At 38.5% G+C, this 20,563-nt stretch overlaps 1 protein-coding gene across 4 annotated transcripts in view; it reads left to right on the forward strand.

Annotated features, from left to right (window-relative positions):
* Window positions 1-20,563, forward strand: part of ESR1 (estrogen receptor 1) — a 388,242-nt gene that overhangs the window by 185,158 nt on the left and 182,521 nt on the right. For all 4 annotated transcript variants that reach the window (XM_037819617.1, XM_037819644.1, XM_037819633.1 and 1 more), the window contains exon 4: window positions 5,154-5,270. In XM_037819617.1, coding sequence (XP_037675545.1) covers window positions 5,154-5,270 — 117 coding nt within the window. The remainder of the gene's footprint in view (window positions 1-5,153; window positions 5,271-20,563) is intronic.

The raw sequence follows: 20,563 nt of genomic DNA on the forward strand, positions 1-20,563 counted from the left end.
CTTAGCTGAGTGCCTGCTCCTTGCACCTGTCTTAGGGCCAGATATTTTTCTGGGCACCTGAGTTTTGGCTTCCTGGTTTGTAGCAGCCATTACTTTGTTCCTGGTCTTCATCATCTCAATGTTACTTCCTTTATGGAACTCCAGTCTGCCCCGTCCAGAGGCCTGTTCTCCATAGTCAGGGCTGGGGAGCAACATGGAGCTCTGACAATTGCATTTTGTTCTCATGACAGGTACCTGATGAGATCTGTTATGTACCTGACAGTGTATTGGCCATAGGATCGGTGGGGAGAAATGAGACCAATATGGTCCCTCTGCTGCCAGGCTAAGGTGAACTGGGGATGGAGGCCACCAGTTAAAACCCAATATGCTGAGTGCTATGGTAGGACAAAAACAGCATCATCTGAGAGGCAGGAAAGATTTCCCAGAGGAACTGATGAGTCAGCTGGCATCTTGGAAAGATGGGTAGGAATCAGTTGGGCCAAGAGTAGGGAAAATGTATTCCTGTAAGAAAGAAGAGCATGTGCAGAGTCCTGGAGGTGAGAAGGAGCAAAGTGAGTTTGAGAAATGGGAAGTCAAGGCTAGAACTCAGATGAGACTTAGAAAGTGGTGAGAGAAAAGGCTGGAAAAGGAGCAAAATGCCACATGGCAAAGAGCATTGTGAAGCCTTAAGGTCATTAGACTTCATCCCAAGAGCTTTGAGGAGCCTTGGAGATTTAAAGCAGGAGAGTGGCATGATGGTGTGTTACCATGGTGACATGGTGATGGATGATTGGCAGGGGGAGGCTGGCGCCAGGGGACCACCTGGTGAATCTTTCACATCTGGGTGGGGTACTATATGGACTGCAGTAGTGATGGTGGGCCTGGACAGAAATAGATTTTGATTTTAAAAAGAATTAGAAAAGAATTGATTTGATTGGTGTGTGGAGTCAACTGAGTAAGAACAGATTGGTGAGAAGAGAAGATGGTTAGTTCTGTTTGGCACATGTCCTTTTTTTTGTTTTGTGGTTTCAATTTTTATTGGGGTAACATATATATAGCACACAATTTTCCATTTTAACCATTTTGAGTATACAATTCAGTGGTGTTAATTACATTTACATTGTTGTGTTACCATTGCCATCATCCATTACCAAAACTTTTTCATCATCTCCAAGAGGAACTCTGTACCCTTGAAGCAAAAACTCCCCATTCTCTGCTCCCACCAGCCCCTGGTAACCTCTAATCCACTTTCTGTCTCTATGGAGTATTATTCTAGATGTTTCATAGAGGTGGAGTCATACAATATTTGTTCTTTTGTGTCTGATTATATCATTCGATATAATGTTTTCAAGATTCATCCCTGTTGTAGCATATATCAGAATTTCATTCCCTTTTAAAGTTGAATAATATTCCACCACATTTCGTTGAGCCATTCATCTCTTGATGCACGTTTGAGCCGTTTCCGCCATTTGGGTGCTGTGAATAATACAGCAGTGAACATTGGTCTGCAAATGTCTGTTCAATTGACACATCCATCTTGAAGGTTCTGTGAGGTAGATAAGTGTGGATGGACCATGGGTTGGTAGATACACAGGTCTAAAGCTCAGAAGGGAGATTTAATCGGAGGTGATTGCCAGAATATTCTAAGGGAAAATGGTGACAAAAGGAAAGGTGCAAAATATTAAATTTCTCTTGGACTACTGCACATTTTTAATGTGGCCTGTTTTTATATTTCTTTTGAATCTCTGAAGATGGGTCATTGTTTATTTTCATAACTAACAAATGTAGACTTTCTGTGTGATGATAACAAAGAAAACCCACCTGCTATTGAAAGAGGGAAAATAAGAAGAAAAGGAAAAAAAAATAAGTCAAGAGAAAGAGATCCCAGAAGGCTTAGGGAGAGCTTTGTGTGAGCCCTTCTGTTGCCCTAGCAGCCAGGGGCCATCTTTGGAAATTCCTGCTATAGACCTCTTCTCTTTCCACCCTTCATTCTTCTGTGATATTCTTTACTCTCCTCCTTTGCACTCCACTTCCTATTATTCACACCCTGGATTGCCCCAAAGCTTTTTTTTATTTATTTACTTTCTGGTGGGCAAGGATATAGTCTTTATTTCTCCAAACCTTCACTTGACTTTCAAATCTCAGCTTCAAATTTGTGGGATGCATCTGCAGAAGACATTTTTAGGCAGATTGGTCACAAGTATACAAAGTTCTTCAGTCTCTTCTGTAAAAGTTTTGTATGTTTCACTAATGCAATTGATGCGAGTTGCTTTTTAAAAATGAGCTCTATTTTCTCATGCATTATTTTCCTGAAGTCAAATGCTGAAAGTTAAAAAGGAGATTCTTCTTAAGGACACTTAAATCAATTGCCGCAATGACTCATATTTACCAAGTTCTGCTCATTCAGAAAAAAGCACTACTTTGTTGCTTTCATCTTCTGATATAAGTTAAATATAATAACTTATATAATAATAAATAATAATAATAAACTGATATAAGTTAAAGACTTCCAAATAATTACTAGTGGTTTATTATATATATTTATATATACAAATATATATAATTTATATATCATGGTTAAGAAAAATTTGTTTTAATTGTACGTATCAAATATGTACTTATTAATTTTTTTCTTTTTGTTGATTCATCAATCCTAAATTTTAGTGGATTTGAGCAGATGAAAGCCCAGCTTTGTCACAGAAGTGTTGCATTATGAACAAGATTCTATTGTGCATCTATGTTTATTATTGCTAAGGGATGACTTCAGTCACACAGATCCCATGTATTTTATGTGTTTTAAAATGTTAGTTCAGGAATTTCACTTGGTTCTATAAAGATACACATCTAAAGTGGATGATGACCCAAACACAAGACTCAGCCAGCTGGCCTCTCCAATTCGGTTCTCCCATCTTCTGGCTTGCAAAGCAACTGCCTTTTGGGGATGAAAGAGAGTCAAAGTAATATTTGACTTGAATGGTTATTGACTATTCTGAGAGTTAATGTCTCAGACATTTCTTTTTAGGGCATAAATATATCGACATTTACTTCATTGACACTATAGGAGATCAAACACTGTTAAGTCTCTTAAGATGTCAGGGGAATACCACTTTTGCTTAGAGTTAGCATCTGTCCAAGAAAATTGTATTTCTGGTTCTATTACTTCCTCTATTTGTCCCAATTAATAAGGACAGTTCTAAATCTAATAACTCTGCCTGGATATTCCAACTCTGATAACTATTTTGCTGGTTCCTATTACGCAATAGGAGAATCAGATGCTAATTTGATCTGAAGCCTGTTCTTCCAGTGCCCTTTATAATGTATACCTAAGGATGGAGAATCAGATTTTATGAGATCAACATTTCTTGTCAAGTCCCTACTCCACCCTTTTTATTTGGGACTGATCCTTGAGTTGAGTAAAGAACGAAGAGTTGAGTAGCTGAAACATTTCACCACGTGTTGTATCTTGCCCTTAGTAAATGGGAAAATTTACTAAGAGACTTTAACCAAGAACCTGAATTAGAAGGTGAAACATACACTCACTTGATTTTTCTTTTGTTGAGAATGGGAAGCATGTTTTTAAAACAATACGTATTTCTTTAGTCTAAATTCAGGACATTTTCCCAAGATATGTGAGAATTTAGACTTATGTAAATTGGCTCCTTTATATAAACAAGTCAATATTTATAAATTTGTTTGTGAAGTTTAATATTCTGTACATTGTAAACTAGACTTTTTAATGGATAAAGAGATGGAGGGGACTTTAAAATCTTAGAGTAGAAACTTCAAGTGGGCAATTAGATGGGTTTACCTGGAGCTCAGAGAGGAGGGCTGAGTTGGGAATATAAATTTGTGTCACCTGTATTTGGAGCCAATGGAACTCATAGGTATGGAATAGATTCTCTGTTGGAGAATACAGAGTGGGAAGAGAAGAGAGCATGGTTGATCCCTTTTCAGCTGCTGTTTGATATTGGGTGATGGAAAGTAAATCTGCAAAGGACGCTGGGAAACTGCAGCCAGAGAGGTAGAAGGAAAGCAAGGAGAGTGTCGTGTCATGGAAGCCAATGGGCAGGCGTGCTTCCAGAGGAAGGCAAGACCCAGGGGGTCAATGCTTCTGATAGGTCAAGCATCATGTGGACTGAAAATATCTATTGACTTCAGCAACAGAGTCATTGGTGAGCTTAGGGAAGCAGCTTTTGTGCGATAACAAATGGAAAACAGATTGGTGAAAGCTGAACCATGAGGGAGAAATGGAGGAGAAGGAGACTTCAAGTGTAGATATCACTGAGAAGTTCATGTGTGAAGGAAGGAAAAGTTAGAGGATTGGTGATAGAACGCAATGCGAGGTCAAGGGAGACTTTTTTTATGGCACAGATTTGCACATGATAAACACCAATGAGAAAGTAGTAGCATTTGAGCCCTAGACAGATTTGATAAACAAGAGAAAAAATAAAGAGGAATAATAATAAAATAGCAGTAACAGCACTTAATGTTTCTTGAATTCTTGCTGCGTCCAGAACACTGTGGTAAGTGCTCAACATGTATTCTTGCACGTAATTCTTGGAGTAATATGATGTAGTGGGTGTCATTACTTTCTCTAGGTGAGAGGGAAGGAGAGTGAGACCCAGAAATACTGAGTAACTTGCTGGGCATCCCACAGCAAGTGATGGTCTGGCTACAGTCTCTGAGCCTTTCCCCATGGCCCCAGCCCACCACCTGGGGTTTGAATTGACGGAGTCCTTACTAAATTTGAATACTTCACTTAAAGAGTCTTTACATGCAATTTTAAATAAAAGGGCCACTTTGAAAGTCTCTGAATGCTCTATGTCTAGCAGCTCTCTCTGACAATTTGAGCCACTGGTCTGGTCTTATCTGCTAAGAAAACATAACCTTGTGACTATCTATAAAATATGGTGCCCCAAAATATAAGCTGTGTGAACTGAGGGTGATTTGCCCAAAGATCTCCCCAAAGCAATGAGCTGGAGCAGAAATTAAGTCCAGGGGAGTTTTTGCTTTTTTTCACGTAGAGGAGGACAGAAAAAGGAAGGAAGGCTGAGGTAGCAAGATAGTAAGGCCAAGCGAGTGATGGGAAAACATCCCCCAGGCACCTTCCCTGTTGATCCTGAGGGGCTGAGTTTCCTGAAGTCATATTAATTTTTTCCTCTTGCTTTTAATAGGGCATAATGACTACATGTGTCCGGCCACCAATCAGTGCACCATCGATAAAAACAGGAGGAAGAGCTGTCAAGCCTGCCGGCTCCGCAAGTGTTACGAAGTGGGCATGATGAAAGGTGGTAGGTGCTCTGGGACCAGGGGCCGCTGGGCATGGCGGGTGCCATCCAGCACTGGGCATCTCTACTAAAGTCACAGGGCTAGGGATGGGCTTGAGTATTTTCACTTCTGATTAAAAATATATTTTTCCCCACTGTTTTTTTTTTTTTGGTTGTTGTTGTTGCAACAAAAGTATTTCCATAATACATTTTATTTTTATAAAAAGAGGAAGCAGCTGGAACTGGAAATTCTAACTTGCCTTTTTGTGTTTCAAATATGTCATGCTTCAAATACAAATAATTAAATTTTAAATCAAAGGTGTGTGAGAGGTGGTGGTGGAAGGAAGGAAGACAGCTTAGTGTATGACTCTAGAAATATTTTTTCAGTGACTGTTAAGGTTGCGAATGCTAGGAAAAAGGAAACTGCAAATAAAATTGCCCTGAGTTGAGACTTGTACATGTGAAAGCAGAATAGCTAATTTATAACCTTTCAATCTCTTAGCTTCCCTTAGGGAATTTGATTCCCAAACCAAAGGCAGCTTTGTCCTTGAGAAGTTGAGCCAACCGGCAGCTTTCATAAGCACAGTGTGTTGGGAACAGGTCAGTGTTTCCTGAGTGTGGACAGATCACATAGCCGTCAGGTTTTGTGCACGTGTGCCTGTGTCCTTGTGGGTGTGGTTGTGTTTTGGTGTGGTTTTCTGCCATCTCATATATTCGGTCTTTCAGTTTCCGCATTTGGGCATCTGGAGTTGGGTTCTGGGGGCAGTAGCTGCTCCATGAATATGGTTATCTGACTGAGTGCCTGGTATTTTGGGGCTCATGAGGAATCATGCTCCCAGGAGAGCCTTCAAAATAGTGGGAGAAAATGAATCGGAAATGTGTAATTAAAATAAGGCTGCAGGTGCCCACCAGTGTTCCAGGATGATGTGGAGGGGAGAAGGAGACCATTGCGTTTGCTGCATGCTTTTGATCCTGTTGGGAAAAAGCTTTCTGAAAGAGATGAGGTTTGGTGCGATAAGAATTGCACAGAAAAGCAATAGTGGTTTTGCCAATGAAAGGCAGCTGGCCTTTGACTCATCATTACTTGAACCAAGGAGGCAGGAAAGGAACAACTGAGAAGAGAGATCAGTATAAAGCACACCTGATTGGTACAGAATGTAAAGCAAAGGTTCCTTAGTTCCAGGGTCAGAGGTAAGCCTGCCAGGTTGAGATTTAGAATGCAGCGTTTGGAATAAATTCTCTTGACAAACCGATGAAATAATGAATTTACTCATTGTGTGAGCTGTGACTGTCATGTGTTGAGTGTTGGAAAAAGCAGTTTTAATTCTAAAGGCAATTAATTCCAAGAATTTACCAGCCATGTTTAGAAAATAACACCTTGAGTCATAAATGGACTAAATATTTAAGGAATTCATCTTTCTTTGTACTGTTGGAGAACTAATCAGGCCTAATTAAACTCACAAAAAGTTTTGTCAGGCAACTTGATAAGTAACAGGAACATCACAGTCATGTGAAAAAAATTTAATTTGAAACAGTAGAGTCCAAATTTAATATTCTTCTTTGGAGATTGTAGGTGGGGTGAGCCCATTCTTACATGTTCCCTCTGAATGCTGAAATAATCAACTTGTGAATACATTGGAAACATTTTTTCTTTGAGGGTACCCATACTTTGACCTGACTCCCTAAAAACAGTGAGAAACCAGGAGACAGAAATCCTAGTCATGAAATTCTCAGCATGGGAATTTAGCATGGGCAAAAACAAAAACAAAACAAAACAAAAAAAAAAACAAGAGAGATGACTGATTAAGCTTTTCCTCCAAAAGCTGGTAAAGAAAGAAAGAGATATCCTGATACCTAGTTCTCTTGACTGCTTACAGGGAAGTGGGCAGATGAGCATCTGTGTCTTTAGTTCAGTTGGACAAAGCATGATGATAGGCAGCCCAGCAAAATGACCCTTCTATGAATCAGTCTATGTTCAGTTCTCTTACCATAGATTTGAGCATCTTTCATATAAATTTGACAAAGAGCATGAAGAGATCAGCTCAATTTAAAGAGGGATCGCTCCACCAAACCTACTTTTGTGAAGGTCACCAAAGACCTCCACGCTTGCTAAATCCAGTAGTCAATGCTCAGTCCTCACCTTCTTGACTGATTAAAAGCATTCAATCCTTCGATAACTCTCTCCTCTTTAATATTCTTTCTTTCCTTAATATATGTTTCCTTTCTTTCCAGGACAATATGGTCTCGGGGTTTAATCTTGACCTCATTGCTCACTCCTTTTAGGTTTTCTTTGTGGGTTTCTGCTCTTCTCCCTGAAAACTTCATGTTGGAGTGCCCAAGGATTTCATTCGGGGCCCTCTCTCATTTCTTTATATACCCTCTCCCCTGGGGATCTATTCCGCTCGCATGGTTTTAAATACCATTTCTAGGCCCATTACTCCCACCTTAACACCTCCGAGCCAAACCCTTTTCCCATGTCCCCTACTTGTATATTTGAAATTGTTCCCTTTTCTTCTCCCACTTGCTTATCTCATAAACTTCTCAAACTCAGTTTGTTTGAACCTGAATCCAGGTCTTTCCTCTCTGCTATACTTTACCCACAATATTTCCCATCTCAGCTGATAACTCCATCTTTGGAATGGCTTAGTCTGATGACTCCACCTTCAAATATTTCTGATCACTTCTCGTCACCTTCTCTACAACCACTCTGGTCTGAGCCACGACTGTCTTTCTCTCAGTTTATTGCAGAGGCCCTCCCTGCTTCTTTCCTTGCCCCTCTACAGTCTATTCCCTCTATGGATACATTAACAATGTAAATCAGAGCATACCACTTTTTCACTCAAAACCTGGCAATGGCTTCCCATTTTGCTGAGCCAGTGTCATCACCATGGCCATAAGAAGCCCCAATGTCACCTGCCTCCTTCCCATTCTGACTTATTTGGCTTCCTTTCCTATTACTGACTCCCTGGTTCCCTCCACTCTAGTCATTTTGGCATTCTTCGTGACAAATGCATTTCAGTCTTACAGCATTCCTCTCCCTGGAATGGCATTCTCCCAAATATCTGTGTAGCTAACTCCTTCACATCCATCATATCCATTTATCCATTTATCAATGTATTATTAATATCAACTTGTCAGTGAATTGTACCCCAACCATCCTATTTAATAGTGAGATTTGCTCCCCTCTTATCCCATTGTCCTCTCAATCTCCCTAGGCAATCCCATCCTGTTCTATTTTTCGATAACATGCCCACCTTCTAATATACTATATAATTACTTTTGTATCATATTTATTGCTTGAATTCTATCTTCCACACTAGAAGGCAATATCCAACAGAAAATTTATAAACAAAACATGCTTATATATATGTATATGCTTATATATGCTTATATATATGCTTATGTATGCTTATATATATGCTTATATGTTTTGTTCTCTTATGTATCTAAAGGTCTGCAAATAATAGGCAGAGCATGTAAGGCAATATCCAACAGAAAATTTATAAACAAAACATGCTTATGTATGTTTTGTTCTCTTATGTATCTAAAGCACGTAGAATAGGAAAGGTCTGCAAATAATAGGCAGAGCATGTAAGAAATAATAGAATGAATAGAAGGAATGGGTAAACCTGAGAGTACATTCTAAGCATAGAGCTATGAAAATTGAGAATTGAGAATCTTCTGTTTTTCTAATTGAGGGAGAAAATCTGCTTGTAAGTTAGAATTGGTATAGTAGCTTTTGCTGCATTAACAAAATCTGACCTCAAAAGCTAGGCAGCCTACAGCAATAAGCCTCTGCTGCCCCCATGTCAGGGAGATTGGTTGGGACAGAGCTGATACTGGCTAGGCTTGCTTATCTATCTGGATATCAGCTAGCTGATTTGGCTAGACTGACTGGGATGACTCAGTTTTGCTTCATGCGTCTTTTAGGCATGTTTCTGTGATAATGCCAGAGGCACAAAACGGAGCAAGCTCTAATATATGAGCCTATTTCAAGTCTTTGCTTTTCTCTGATGATATCCAAGGGGCCAAATGGTTGAGTCTGTGGGCAGGATGGGAGGATGCCTCAGAATTATATAGCAAAGAGTACAAATTTGGGGAGCATTTCGGTAATCTATTTCTACCAGAAATATGGGCTTTTCAGACTTTGGACATACAAATAATTACAGAGTCTTAGGATCTTAGACTTGGAAGGGATGTAAAAATTTACCTTTTCTTCTTTCCACTCAATTCAGGAATCCCTATGTAGCTTCCCTGACAGCTTGTGCTGGAGTGCAGAGTACAGATGTGTATTTTATTTTCCCACATCTCTTATGTACATGATGAGTGGACAGTATAAAGCAGAAAAACCCAGGAGTAGATGTATGTTAGTACTTCTGGAAACACATTGATATGTTAGATGTCACTCTTTTATTCAGGTGTGTGTTTAATGTGGGCTTGTATGTGTTACAATTGGCTGTGACTGGAGATTAAAAAGCAATGAAATAAAAGGCTATTTTAATGTTTCAGTTAAAGTTCACTGCATATATAAAATTAACCAAAGAAGGCTGGCAATAATACTTTTGTTTTTATTCAAGTTATAGTTAGAATACTGATGTTTTCTTTTATCCTTAAGCAATTTGATTGCTTATTTAAAGGTCATTTCTCAAAGGAAGGCAGAAGAGGGGTCTTTCTACCTTGCCAAGAATGACTGCATCTCCCTTTCCAATGTGTTTTTTGTCAAATGGAATGAGTCCTGGCTAAGGGTCAAGTATTTAGGACTCTGCACCAACTACCTGGGCATCTTGGGCAGATCTCTTAAGTTTTCTGAACTCAATTTTCCCTTCTGCAAATGTGAGCTTAGGACTCAGTGGTCTCAAAAGTATCTTTCATATCTTAAATTTTATTCTTTATGATCTAATTTCAGATTTATAATGGAAAGGTCAGAATCTAAAGTTCCAGGTAGAATATACAAGTTTCTGGATATTAGGAACAACTTGTATTTTAAGCTAAATTTATCAGATGGGATAGCAACTGGAGAAATCGTTGGCACAAAATTATACTCTTTTTTTAAAAATGCAGTTTTATTGAGATATATCCATACACCATATAATCCTTCCAAAGTATACAATCCGTGGCTCACAGTATCGTCATATAGTTGTACATTCATCATCACAGTCAATTTTAGAACATTTTCATTGCTCCAAAGTAAGGAAAAAATAAAAATAAAAATAAAAAGAACACCCAAATCATCCCATACCCCTTACTCCCCACCATTATTTATATACATATTTTGTCTTTATTTTATTACTCATCTGCCCATCCACTGGTTGCAGTCAAGGTAACCCAAGGTTTTCACAGTCACACAGTCACACTATAAAAGCTATATAGTTATGCAATCACCACCAACAATCAAGTATATTGGATTACAGTTCAACAGTTTTGGGTATTTCCTTCTAGCTATTCTAATACACTAGAAACTAAAAAGGAATATCTATATAATGCATAAGAATAACCTCCAGAATGGCCTTTTAACTCCATTTGAAATCTCTTAGCCACTGGAATTTCATTTTGTTTCATTTTTTTCCCCCTTTTGGTCAAGAAGATGTTCTCCATCCTGCGATGCTGGGTCTAGATTTTTCCCCAGGAGTCATATTCCACGTTGCCAGGAAGATTTACACCCCTGGGGGTCAAGTCCCATGTAGCGGGGAGGGTGTTGAGTTTATTCGCAGGTGGGCTGAAAGAGAGAGGCCACAGCTTAGCAACAAAAGAGGTTCTCTGGGGGTGACTCTTGGCCATAATTATAAGTAGGCTTAGCTTCTCCTTTGCAGGAAAAAGTTTCATAAGGGCAAGCCCCAAGATTGATGGCTTGACTTTAGTAAATTGGGAGTCCCTAAAGCTTGCAAGAATATCAGGAATTCCCCAGGAAGGGAAGTTTAATATTTCCACATTTTTCCTCAGTTCCTCAAGGGAACTTTGCAAATACATTTTATTTTCATCCCGGAGTACGCTGAGATGTATCAGGGTAATACATTAACCTGTACAGAATAACACGTTAGAGCTCATTCCCCATTCTAGGCTCCATGTAGTTACGTTGCTTAAATAAACTGCCCATACAGGTTAAATTAGATAGTGTGCTACAGAGAATATAAATTTTGTACCAAATAAACATCTCTTAAATAACAGTTTAAACTCAGGAATAGATATGACTTCTGGAAGAGCTTACAATCTAGGAACCTTTACAATAAGCCATATTGAACATTCTGTACTCCTGAATCATCAATTGCCCAATCTCTGCCCACGTTCTATCCCTGGTAACCTATGCTCTCAAATTCAAATCTCAGCATTTGTTCATTATAGTTAGTTTATATTAGTGAAGATTTAACGATGTTTGTCCTTTTGTTTCTGGCTTATTTCACTCAACATAATGTCCTCATTATGCAACCTGGCTGCATGCCTCAAAAATTCATTCCTTCTTGCAGCTACTCAATATTTTGTTGTCTGTATATGCCACAGTTCACCCTTCCGTTCACCAGTCAATGTATTGTTAGGCCATTTCCATCCATTGCAAATCATGAATACTGCTGCTACAAACACCAGTGTGCAGATACCTATTCATGTCCCTCCTTTCAGTTCTTCCAAGTATATACAAAATAATGGGATTGCAGGAGCATATGGCAACCCTATACTTAGTCTCCTGTGGAACCACCACACTGTCCTCCAGAGGGGCAGCACCGTTCTACTTCCCTAACAGTGAATAGGTATATCTCTCCCTCCACACCTTCTCCAGCACTTTTATCTTTCTGTTCATTTTTTTAAATAGTTTTATTCACACACCATACAATCCATCCTAAGTGAATAATCAATAGCTCCTGGTATATTCACATAGTTATGCATTCATCACCATAATCTCTATGGGAACATTTCCATTGCTTCCCCAAAGAAAGAAGAAGAGGAAAAAAAAATAAAAGAATAAAGAATAAAAAAATTAAGAAGGGAAAACAGCAACAACAAAAGAATCCCATACCCCTTCCTTATATCTCCCTCTATTGACATTTAGCTTTGGTATATTGCCTTTGTTACAATTAATGGAAGAATATTACACTGTTACAGTTAAGTATAGATCCTAGTTTGCCTTGATTGTATTTTTTTCTTCTATGCCATCCCATTTGCAACACCTTGCAATGTTGACATTCACTTATTCTCCCTCATGTAAAAAACTTCTTCTATTTCTACATTTAATCACCATCATTCTCCACTCTAGGTTTTGCTAAGTTATACAGTCCCAGTTTTTATCTTCTATCTTTCCTTCTGGTGTCATACATTCCCCTCACCTTCCTCTTTCAACCATACTCACACTCAGCTTTGTTCATTATAATTGCAATATCATGCCACCGTAAGATGGTATTGTGCTATTTCTGGATCTATATACAATCAATCCTGTTGAACATTCTGTACTCCTTCAATATCAAATGACCAATCTCTACCTTGTTTCTACCTCTTGATAACCTGTTTTCTTAGCTTTCACTCTCAGAGTTTGCTCATTAATGTTAGTTTATATTAGTGTGACCATACAACATTTGTCCTTTTGTTTCTGGCTAATTTTGCTCAACACAAGTCCTCAAGGTTCATCCACATTGCTGCATGCATGATGATTTTATTCTGTCTTACAGCTCTGTAATATTCCACTGTATGTATATGCCACAGTTTGTTTATCCACTCACTCATTGATGGACACTTGGACTGTTCCATCTCTTGGGAATAGAGAATAATGCCACCAAAAACATCAGTGTACAAATGTCTGTTCATGTCCTAGCCTTCAGTTCCTCTGAGTATATACCTAGTAATGGGATTGCTGGATCATATGGCAATTCTATACTTAGCTAATTGAGAAGGCACCAAACTGCTTTCTAGAGTGGGTGCACCCTTCTACATTTCCACCAAGAGTGAGTAAATGTACCTCTCTCTCCACATCCTCTCCATCACTTGAAGTTTTCTGTTTTTTGGATAACAGCCATTCTGGTAGTTGTGAGATGATATCTCATTGTGGTTTTGATTTGCAGCTCCCTAATAGCTAGTGAAGTTGAGCATCTTCTCATATGTTTTTAAGCCATTTGTATTTCCTCTTGGGAAATATGTCTGTTCATGTCTTTTGCCCATTTTTTAATTGGATTGTTTGTCTTTTTGTTGCTGAGTTGTAGAATCCGTTTATATATTCTGGATATTAAACCCTTATAATATCTTCCATTGCATAGGTTGCCTTTTTACTTTCCTGAAAAAGTCCTTTGATGAGAAGAAGTATTCAGTTTTGAGGAGATCCCATTTATCTATTTCTTCTTTCATTACTCATGCTTTGGGTGTAAGTATTAGGAAACCACTTCTTATCACATGATACTGAAGATATTTTCCTACACTTTTCTAAAAGTTTTATTTTCTTAACTCGAAAATTTAGCTCCTTTATCCATTTTTAGTTAATTTCTGTGTAAGGTGTGAGATAGGGGTCTTCTTTAATTATTCTGAGTATGGATAACCAGTTCTCCAAGCACCGTTTGTTGAAGAGGCTGCTCTGATCCAGTTGAGTTGACTTGACCACTTTATCAATGATCAATTGTCCATAGATGAGAGAATCTATTTCTGGACTCTTAATTCTATTCCGTTGTTCAGTATACCTATCTTTATGCCAGTACCATGCTGTTTTGACCACTGTAGCTTTGTAATATGGTTTAAAGTCAGTGTGAACCTTCCACTTCATTTTCCTTTCTCAAGATATTTTTAGCTGTTTGGGGCTCTCTGCCCTTCCAAATAAATTTGATTATTGGTTTTTCTATTTCTGTAAAGTAAATTGTTGGGATTTTAATTGGTACTGTATTGAATCTATAACTTAATTTCGCTGGAATTGGCATCCTTAACTATATTTAGTCTTCCAATCCATGAACACAGGATGTCCTTCCATTTATTTAGGTCTTCCTTGAATTTTTTTAACCAATATTTTTGTGGTTTCTGTGTATAAGTCCTTTCTGTCCTTGGTTTAATTTATTCCCAAATATTTGATTCTTTTGGTTGCTATTGTAAATGGAGTTTTTTCTTGATTTCTTTCTCAGATTGCCTTCCCAGATAGCTCCTTATGAGTGTATGGAAGCACTACTGACTTTTATGTGTTGATCTTGTTTCCTGCCACTTTGTTGTACTCATTTATTAGCTTTAGTAGCTTTACTGTAGCTTTTTCAGGATTTTCTACATATAGGATCATGTCATCTGCAAACAGTGAAAGTTTTTCTTCTTCCTTTTTCCGATTTGGATGCCTTCTATTTATTTTTCTTGCCTAATAGTTCTAGCTAGAACTTTCAGCACAGTGTTGAATAATAGTGGTGACAGTGGGCATCATTGTGTTCCTGATCTTAGAGGGAAAGCTTTCAGTCTTTCCCCATTGAGTATAATGTTAGCTGTGGGTTTTTCATATATTCCCTTTATTGGATTGAGGAAGTTTCCTTCTATTCCTATTATTTGTAGTGTTTTCATCAAGAAAGTATGTTAAATTTTGTCAAATGCCTTTTCTGCAAGTGATTTTTCCCCTTTGATTTAATGATGTAGTGTATTACATTAACTGATTTTCTTGTGTTGAGCCACCCTTGCATATGTGGAGTAAATTCCGCTTGGTCATGGTGTATAATTCTTTTAATATGCAGCAGGATTCAATTTACTAGTGTTTTGTTGAGGATTTTTGCATCTATATTCTCTAAAGAGGTTGGTCTGCAATTTTCTTTCTTTGTAGTATCTTTGTCAGGCTTTGGTATTATGATGATGCTGGTTTTGTAGAATGAGTTAGGTAGCTTTCCCTCCTCTTCAATTTTTTAGAAGAGTTTGGTCAGGATTGTTACTAATTCTTTCGTGAATGCTTGGTAGAATTCACATGTGGAGCCACCTGGTCCTGGATTTTTCTTTTTTGAGGAGTTTTTTGATGACTGGTTCAATCTCTTTATTTGTGATTGGTTTGTTGAAGTCTAGTATTATCTTCTCAAGTCTGTGTTAGTTGTTCATGCTCTTCTAGGAAGTTGTCCATTTTGTCTGAGTTGTCTAATTTGTTAGCATATAGTTACTCATAGTATCCTCTCATAGTATCTCCTTTATCACTTTGGGGTCATCAGTAGTTATGTCCCCTCTCCTATTTCTGATTTTATTTATTTGCATCCTCGCTCTTTTTTTCTTTGTCAGGCTAACTAAAGACCCATTGACTTTCTCAAAGAACCAACTTCTGGTTTTGTTGATTCTTTCTATTGTTTTCATGTTCTTAATTTCATTTATTTCTTCTCTAATATTTGTTATTTCTTTCCTTCTGTTTGCTTTGGGGTTAGTTTGTTGTTCTTTGTCTAGTTCTTCCAGGTGAGCAATTAAATCCTTGTGTTGGTTTGTATGCATTATGTCCCCCAGAAAAAGCCATATTCTTTAATGCAATCTTGTGGGGGCAGATTGATTAATCTTTTTGATTAGGAGGGACCTCTTGATTGTGTGTTTCCATGGAGTTTGACCCTGCCCATTCAAGGTAGGTTTTGATTAGTTTACTGGAGTCTTTTAAAAAGAGCTGACACAGACCCAGACACTGCCGACATTTTGAGATGCTAGCCTAGAGTTTGCTCCAGAGAAGCTAAGAGAGGAAAAAATGCCCCAAGAGCAGCTGAGGGAGACTGTTGGAGAGATACTTGGGAGCTGATGCTCAAGAGATGCTTGGAGATGTTTGGAGATGTTAGCCCAGAGACATTTTGGAGAAAGTCATTTTGAAACCACAACCCTGGAGCAAAGGATCAGCGGACACCAGCCACATGTCTTACCAGCTAAGAGAATTTCCTGTACACCATCGGCACTCTTCAGTGAAGGTATCCTCTTGCTGATGCCTTAATTTGGACATTCTTCTGGCCTTTGGACTGTAAATTTGTAACCTAATAAACTCCCTTTACAAAAGCCAATCCATTTCTGGTACTTTGCCTAACAGCAGCCTTAGCAATCTAGAACAGTCCTCTATTTTTGCTTTCTTCTTTTTAATATAGGCATTTAGGGCAATAAATTCCCTCTCAGCACCACCTTTGCCATATCCCATAGGTTTTGATACGTTGTGTACTTATTTTCATTTGTCTCAAGATATTTACTAATTTCTCTTGTAATTTCTTCCTTGATCCACTGGTTAAGAGTGTGTTTTTTTAGCTTCCACATATTTGGAATTTTCCAGCCTTCTGCCTGTTATTGATTTCCAACTTCATTCTTTTTAAATTTATTGAGGCTTGTTTTGTGACCCACCATGTAGTCTGTCCTTGAGAATGATTCATGAGCACTTGAGAAAAATGTGTGTCCTGCTGTTTTGGGGTCTAACATTCTGTAAATATCTGTAAAGAGTAGTTCATTTATCATATGACTCAAAATCTCTGTTTCCTTATTGATCCTCTGTCTAGATGTTTTATCTATTGATGAGAGCCTTTCTCTTTCAACCTATATTTGTCCTTGAGTCTAAAGTTAGTCTCTTGAAAAAAGCATATAGATGAGTTCTTTTTAATCAATTCTGCCAGTCTATACTTTTGATTGGGGAGTTTAATCCATTTACAAGTAATATTATTTCTTCAAAGGCAGTACTTTTTTCAACCATTTTGTCTTTTGGATTATATTTATATGCCATATCCTGTTTTTTTTTTCCCTCTCTCTTTATACTTATTGATAATCTTCATTTCTAGACTTTTTCCCCAAACCTCTCTCTCCTGTTTTTTCCTGTCTGTCTATAGCACTCCCTTTAGAGTTTCTTGTGGATCTTGTCTCTTGCTCACAAACTCAGTGAAAAGAGTTTGTTAGTCTAAAACTATTTCAAACTCTCCCTCATTTTGGAAGGAAAGTTTTGCTGGATATAGAATACTTGGTTGGCAGTTTTCCTCTTTTAGTATCTTAAATATGTCATACTACTGCCTTCTCACCTCTATGGCTTCTGCTGAGAAATCTGCACATAGTCTTACTGAGCTTCCTTTGTATGTGATGGATTGCTTTTCTCTTGCTGCTTTCTGAATTCTCTCTTTATCTTTGACATTTGACAATCTGATTAGTAAGTGTCTTGGAATAGGTCTATTCAGATCTATTCTGTTTGGGGTAACTTCCACTTCTTGGATGTGTAATTTACATCTTTCAGAAGAGTTGGGAAATTTTCAGTGATTATTTCCTCCATTATTCTTTCTGACCCTTTTTCCTTCTCTTCTCCTTCTGGGACACCCATAGCTTGTATATTTGTGTGCTTTGTGTTGTTATTCAATTTCCTGAGACCCTGTTCATATTTTTCCATTCTTCACCCTATCTGTTCTTTGCATATAGGATTTCAGATGTCATGTCCTCTAGTTCACTAATCCTTTCTTCTACTTCTTCTAGTCTGCTGTTGTATGTCTCCATTGTGTTTTTCATCTCTTCTATTGTGCCTTACATTCCCATAAGTTCTGACATTTGTTTTTTTCAAGATTTCAAGTTCTTCTCTATTGTTGCTGAGTTTCTTCTTTATATCCTTCATCTCCTTTGCCACATTTTCCTTCAGCTTGTTGATTTGATTTAAAAGATTTGTTTGAACATCTTTAATTAGTTGTTTCAACTCCTGAATCTCATTTGGAGTGTTAGTTTGTTCCTTTGAATAAGCCATATCTCCATGCTTCCTGGTATGACTTGTAATTTTTTGCTGGTGTCTAAGTATCTGATTTCCTTGGTTTATTTATTCTTGAAGTCATTTTCTCTCTTTTACTTAGGGTATTCTTGTTGGCTGGCTTTGTTCTCTTTTTGTTCTTTGAGATTCAGTTCAACTTATTCTAGACCTCTAGCATATCTTCTGTTTAACTGGTCAGAATTTTTCAGCTCTTGTTTTTCTAGTTCTTGCCCTACCTACTTGGAAATGTTTTAGAAGGCTCTCCCCAGATAGGGTCAACCCCAATCAGATTTTCCCAGACAAGATAGGATCAAGACTAAGGAAAAAGATGCAGTCAGTATCAAGGTTCCCTGGGGATGAGACCCAGCAGGTTGTCAGGCTTTCTTGTGAAGCGTCTTTGATGCTGTGCTTTTTCTATCCTGCCCAGAAGGTGGCGCTTGTCAGCCCACAGGTCCCTGCTGGCGTAAAGTGGTAGAGTGCCTTTAATTCTCAGCACACCCTGTTTCTACCAGGGGCATGGTTAAGGCTGAGGCAGAGGGTGGGCCTAAACTGTTTCTGTTTTTGTACCCCTGGGCCTGAATTCTCTTCATGAGAGCCACCACTTGCACTGGGCCCTGCCTCCCCTTTTCTTGGGGGAAGATATGCCCTTCAGAGAATTATCTCCTTCACCTGACTAGTTACTTTGTGTCTCATATATTAACTCCGCCATAGCCTGGGGCAGTGCTGACAACTGAGAAAACCTGCTGCTTTATTTAGGCTAAAAAGTTAAAAACAAGTCCTTTTCAGAGCTATTCTCCAGCCCCTTTATTCACCAATCAAGAACCAGAGTTGGTACCCAGCTCTGCATGCCCCTTTTCTTGTGAAACAGCCCTTTTCTAGTATTCTGCACTCAGCTGACTCCAAATGCCTCTTTTTTTTTTTTTTTTTTTTTTTTTCCTCTATTAGCCTTGCCTCCTTTCTGCTGGGAGAGACCTCTGGGTTCCTTTCAGCTTTCTCTCGGTTATCTGTGCTCGGAGCTTGTATTCAGCAGTATGAATTTGTTAATTAAGTCTGCAATTGGAGCTTGGCTGAGCTACCTTCTGTTGCTCCCAGTAGAGACTGCTGCTTTTTCCCATGGGGAAGTGAGTCCAAAACAGCCTGTCATTCTATTGGGGGTAGGGCACCAGCCTCCAATCTTGGGAAACTTACGTACAGTTCTGTGCTGTGCTCTTGGTCATTCTACCCATTTCAGATGGTGTACAATGTGTGTCTGGTCACAGAGGTCCTCCAAACAGTTGTTCCAGACAGTTTCTGGCTATTTACTAGCTGCTCTAGAGGACAAACAAAACTCCACACCTCCCTACCCCGGTTATTCTCCTTTTTAATGTGGAAAGTAAATCTCTTCTGAATGGGAGATGTCACAAAAACGAGTTTGAGGCTATTGTTTTAGTGGTGTGAACAGATGGTTATAATATCTCTTCAAATTATTTAGTCACATAAAAAAAATAGAATTCCAGACCTTGGATTTTGAGATAGGACTTTGAGAAGATAACTATCCTCTTTTATGTTACCTGAGATATAACAGTCATAACCAAGACCCGAGTCCCAAGAGCTGATAAAATTTTCTAGTTTCTGCCTCATGGAATGGGGAAAGGAAGAAGCCAAAAAGATAGTGAATCTTGGGAAGCTTCTGATGAAGAGCACCCATGGTAGCCTGATGATGTTTGCATGGAAACTCTCCAGCAGGTGCACACCAATACACTTGGGGGCAGACTTCCTGGAAATCAGACACATCTGCCAGCCTTGGGAGGGCCTCTAAGGCAAAGTATTTTGATCACACCTGGAGGCAACATATGGTATATTTTAAGCTCAATGGATCCAATAAAAACTAGCAAGAAACATACAAAATTATACTTACGTGTTTAAGTTTGCTTTAAAGGACTAATTATTACCATATTTATTTTGTGTTAGTTTTTTAGCGGTTTTATTTTAAAATTTTACATAACAAATGCCAGGCCAAGTTTAGACTTCTTTCTTTAAATAATTTAGGTAATCTTTATTGAGCATCCACTATGTGAAGGGGTTGAGGACACAAGGAGATTTAAGACATGGACATTGATCACAGAGTCCGGGCAATCTAGTGGTAGAAAAAGGCCACTCCTATGAAAAGATGACCAGACCCCTCCATCTGCTTCCAGAGACCTTGAGGGAGTTGGCCTAAAAATTGGTGCACCTACTGGTTCTGACCTTCCTTACTGATATCCATGGTCCTGGGGATCATACAAGCTCAAGTTCACTGGCCCTTTGTACTTTGTGGCTTTAACCTCTAGCTAATATTTCGGGGGCTCTGACCTGTTGTCAATTTAAAGTCCTGCTCATTTTGGATTTATTTCCCTCTCTTCATGGATTCCGACTGCATAGAAAACATACTTGTGTGAAGGCACCAGCTACCTCATAAGGCTATATTCTGAGACTCAGAGATACAGACTGTGTGTTGATAATTACAAATTGCCATGCAAGTGTTAGATATTATTATTTCTAGATGGTTTGGCATTGGGGTTAAGAGTTTAACCTTGAGAATCAGACCACCTGGGTTCAAATTTTAGCTCTGTCTATAGATGCACAACCTTGAGTAAGAAACTTCCCATCAGTTTATTTATTTGTCAAATGAACATGATAATAATAATAGTACATACTTAATAAG

The sequence above is a fragment of the Choloepus didactylus genome, chromosome 2 (assembly GCF_015220235.1).
Source record: "Choloepus didactylus isolate mChoDid1 chromosome 2, mChoDid1.pri, whole genome shotgun sequence".
NCBI lineage: Eukaryota > Metazoa > Chordata > Mammalia > Pilosa > Megalonychidae > Choloepus > Choloepus didactylus.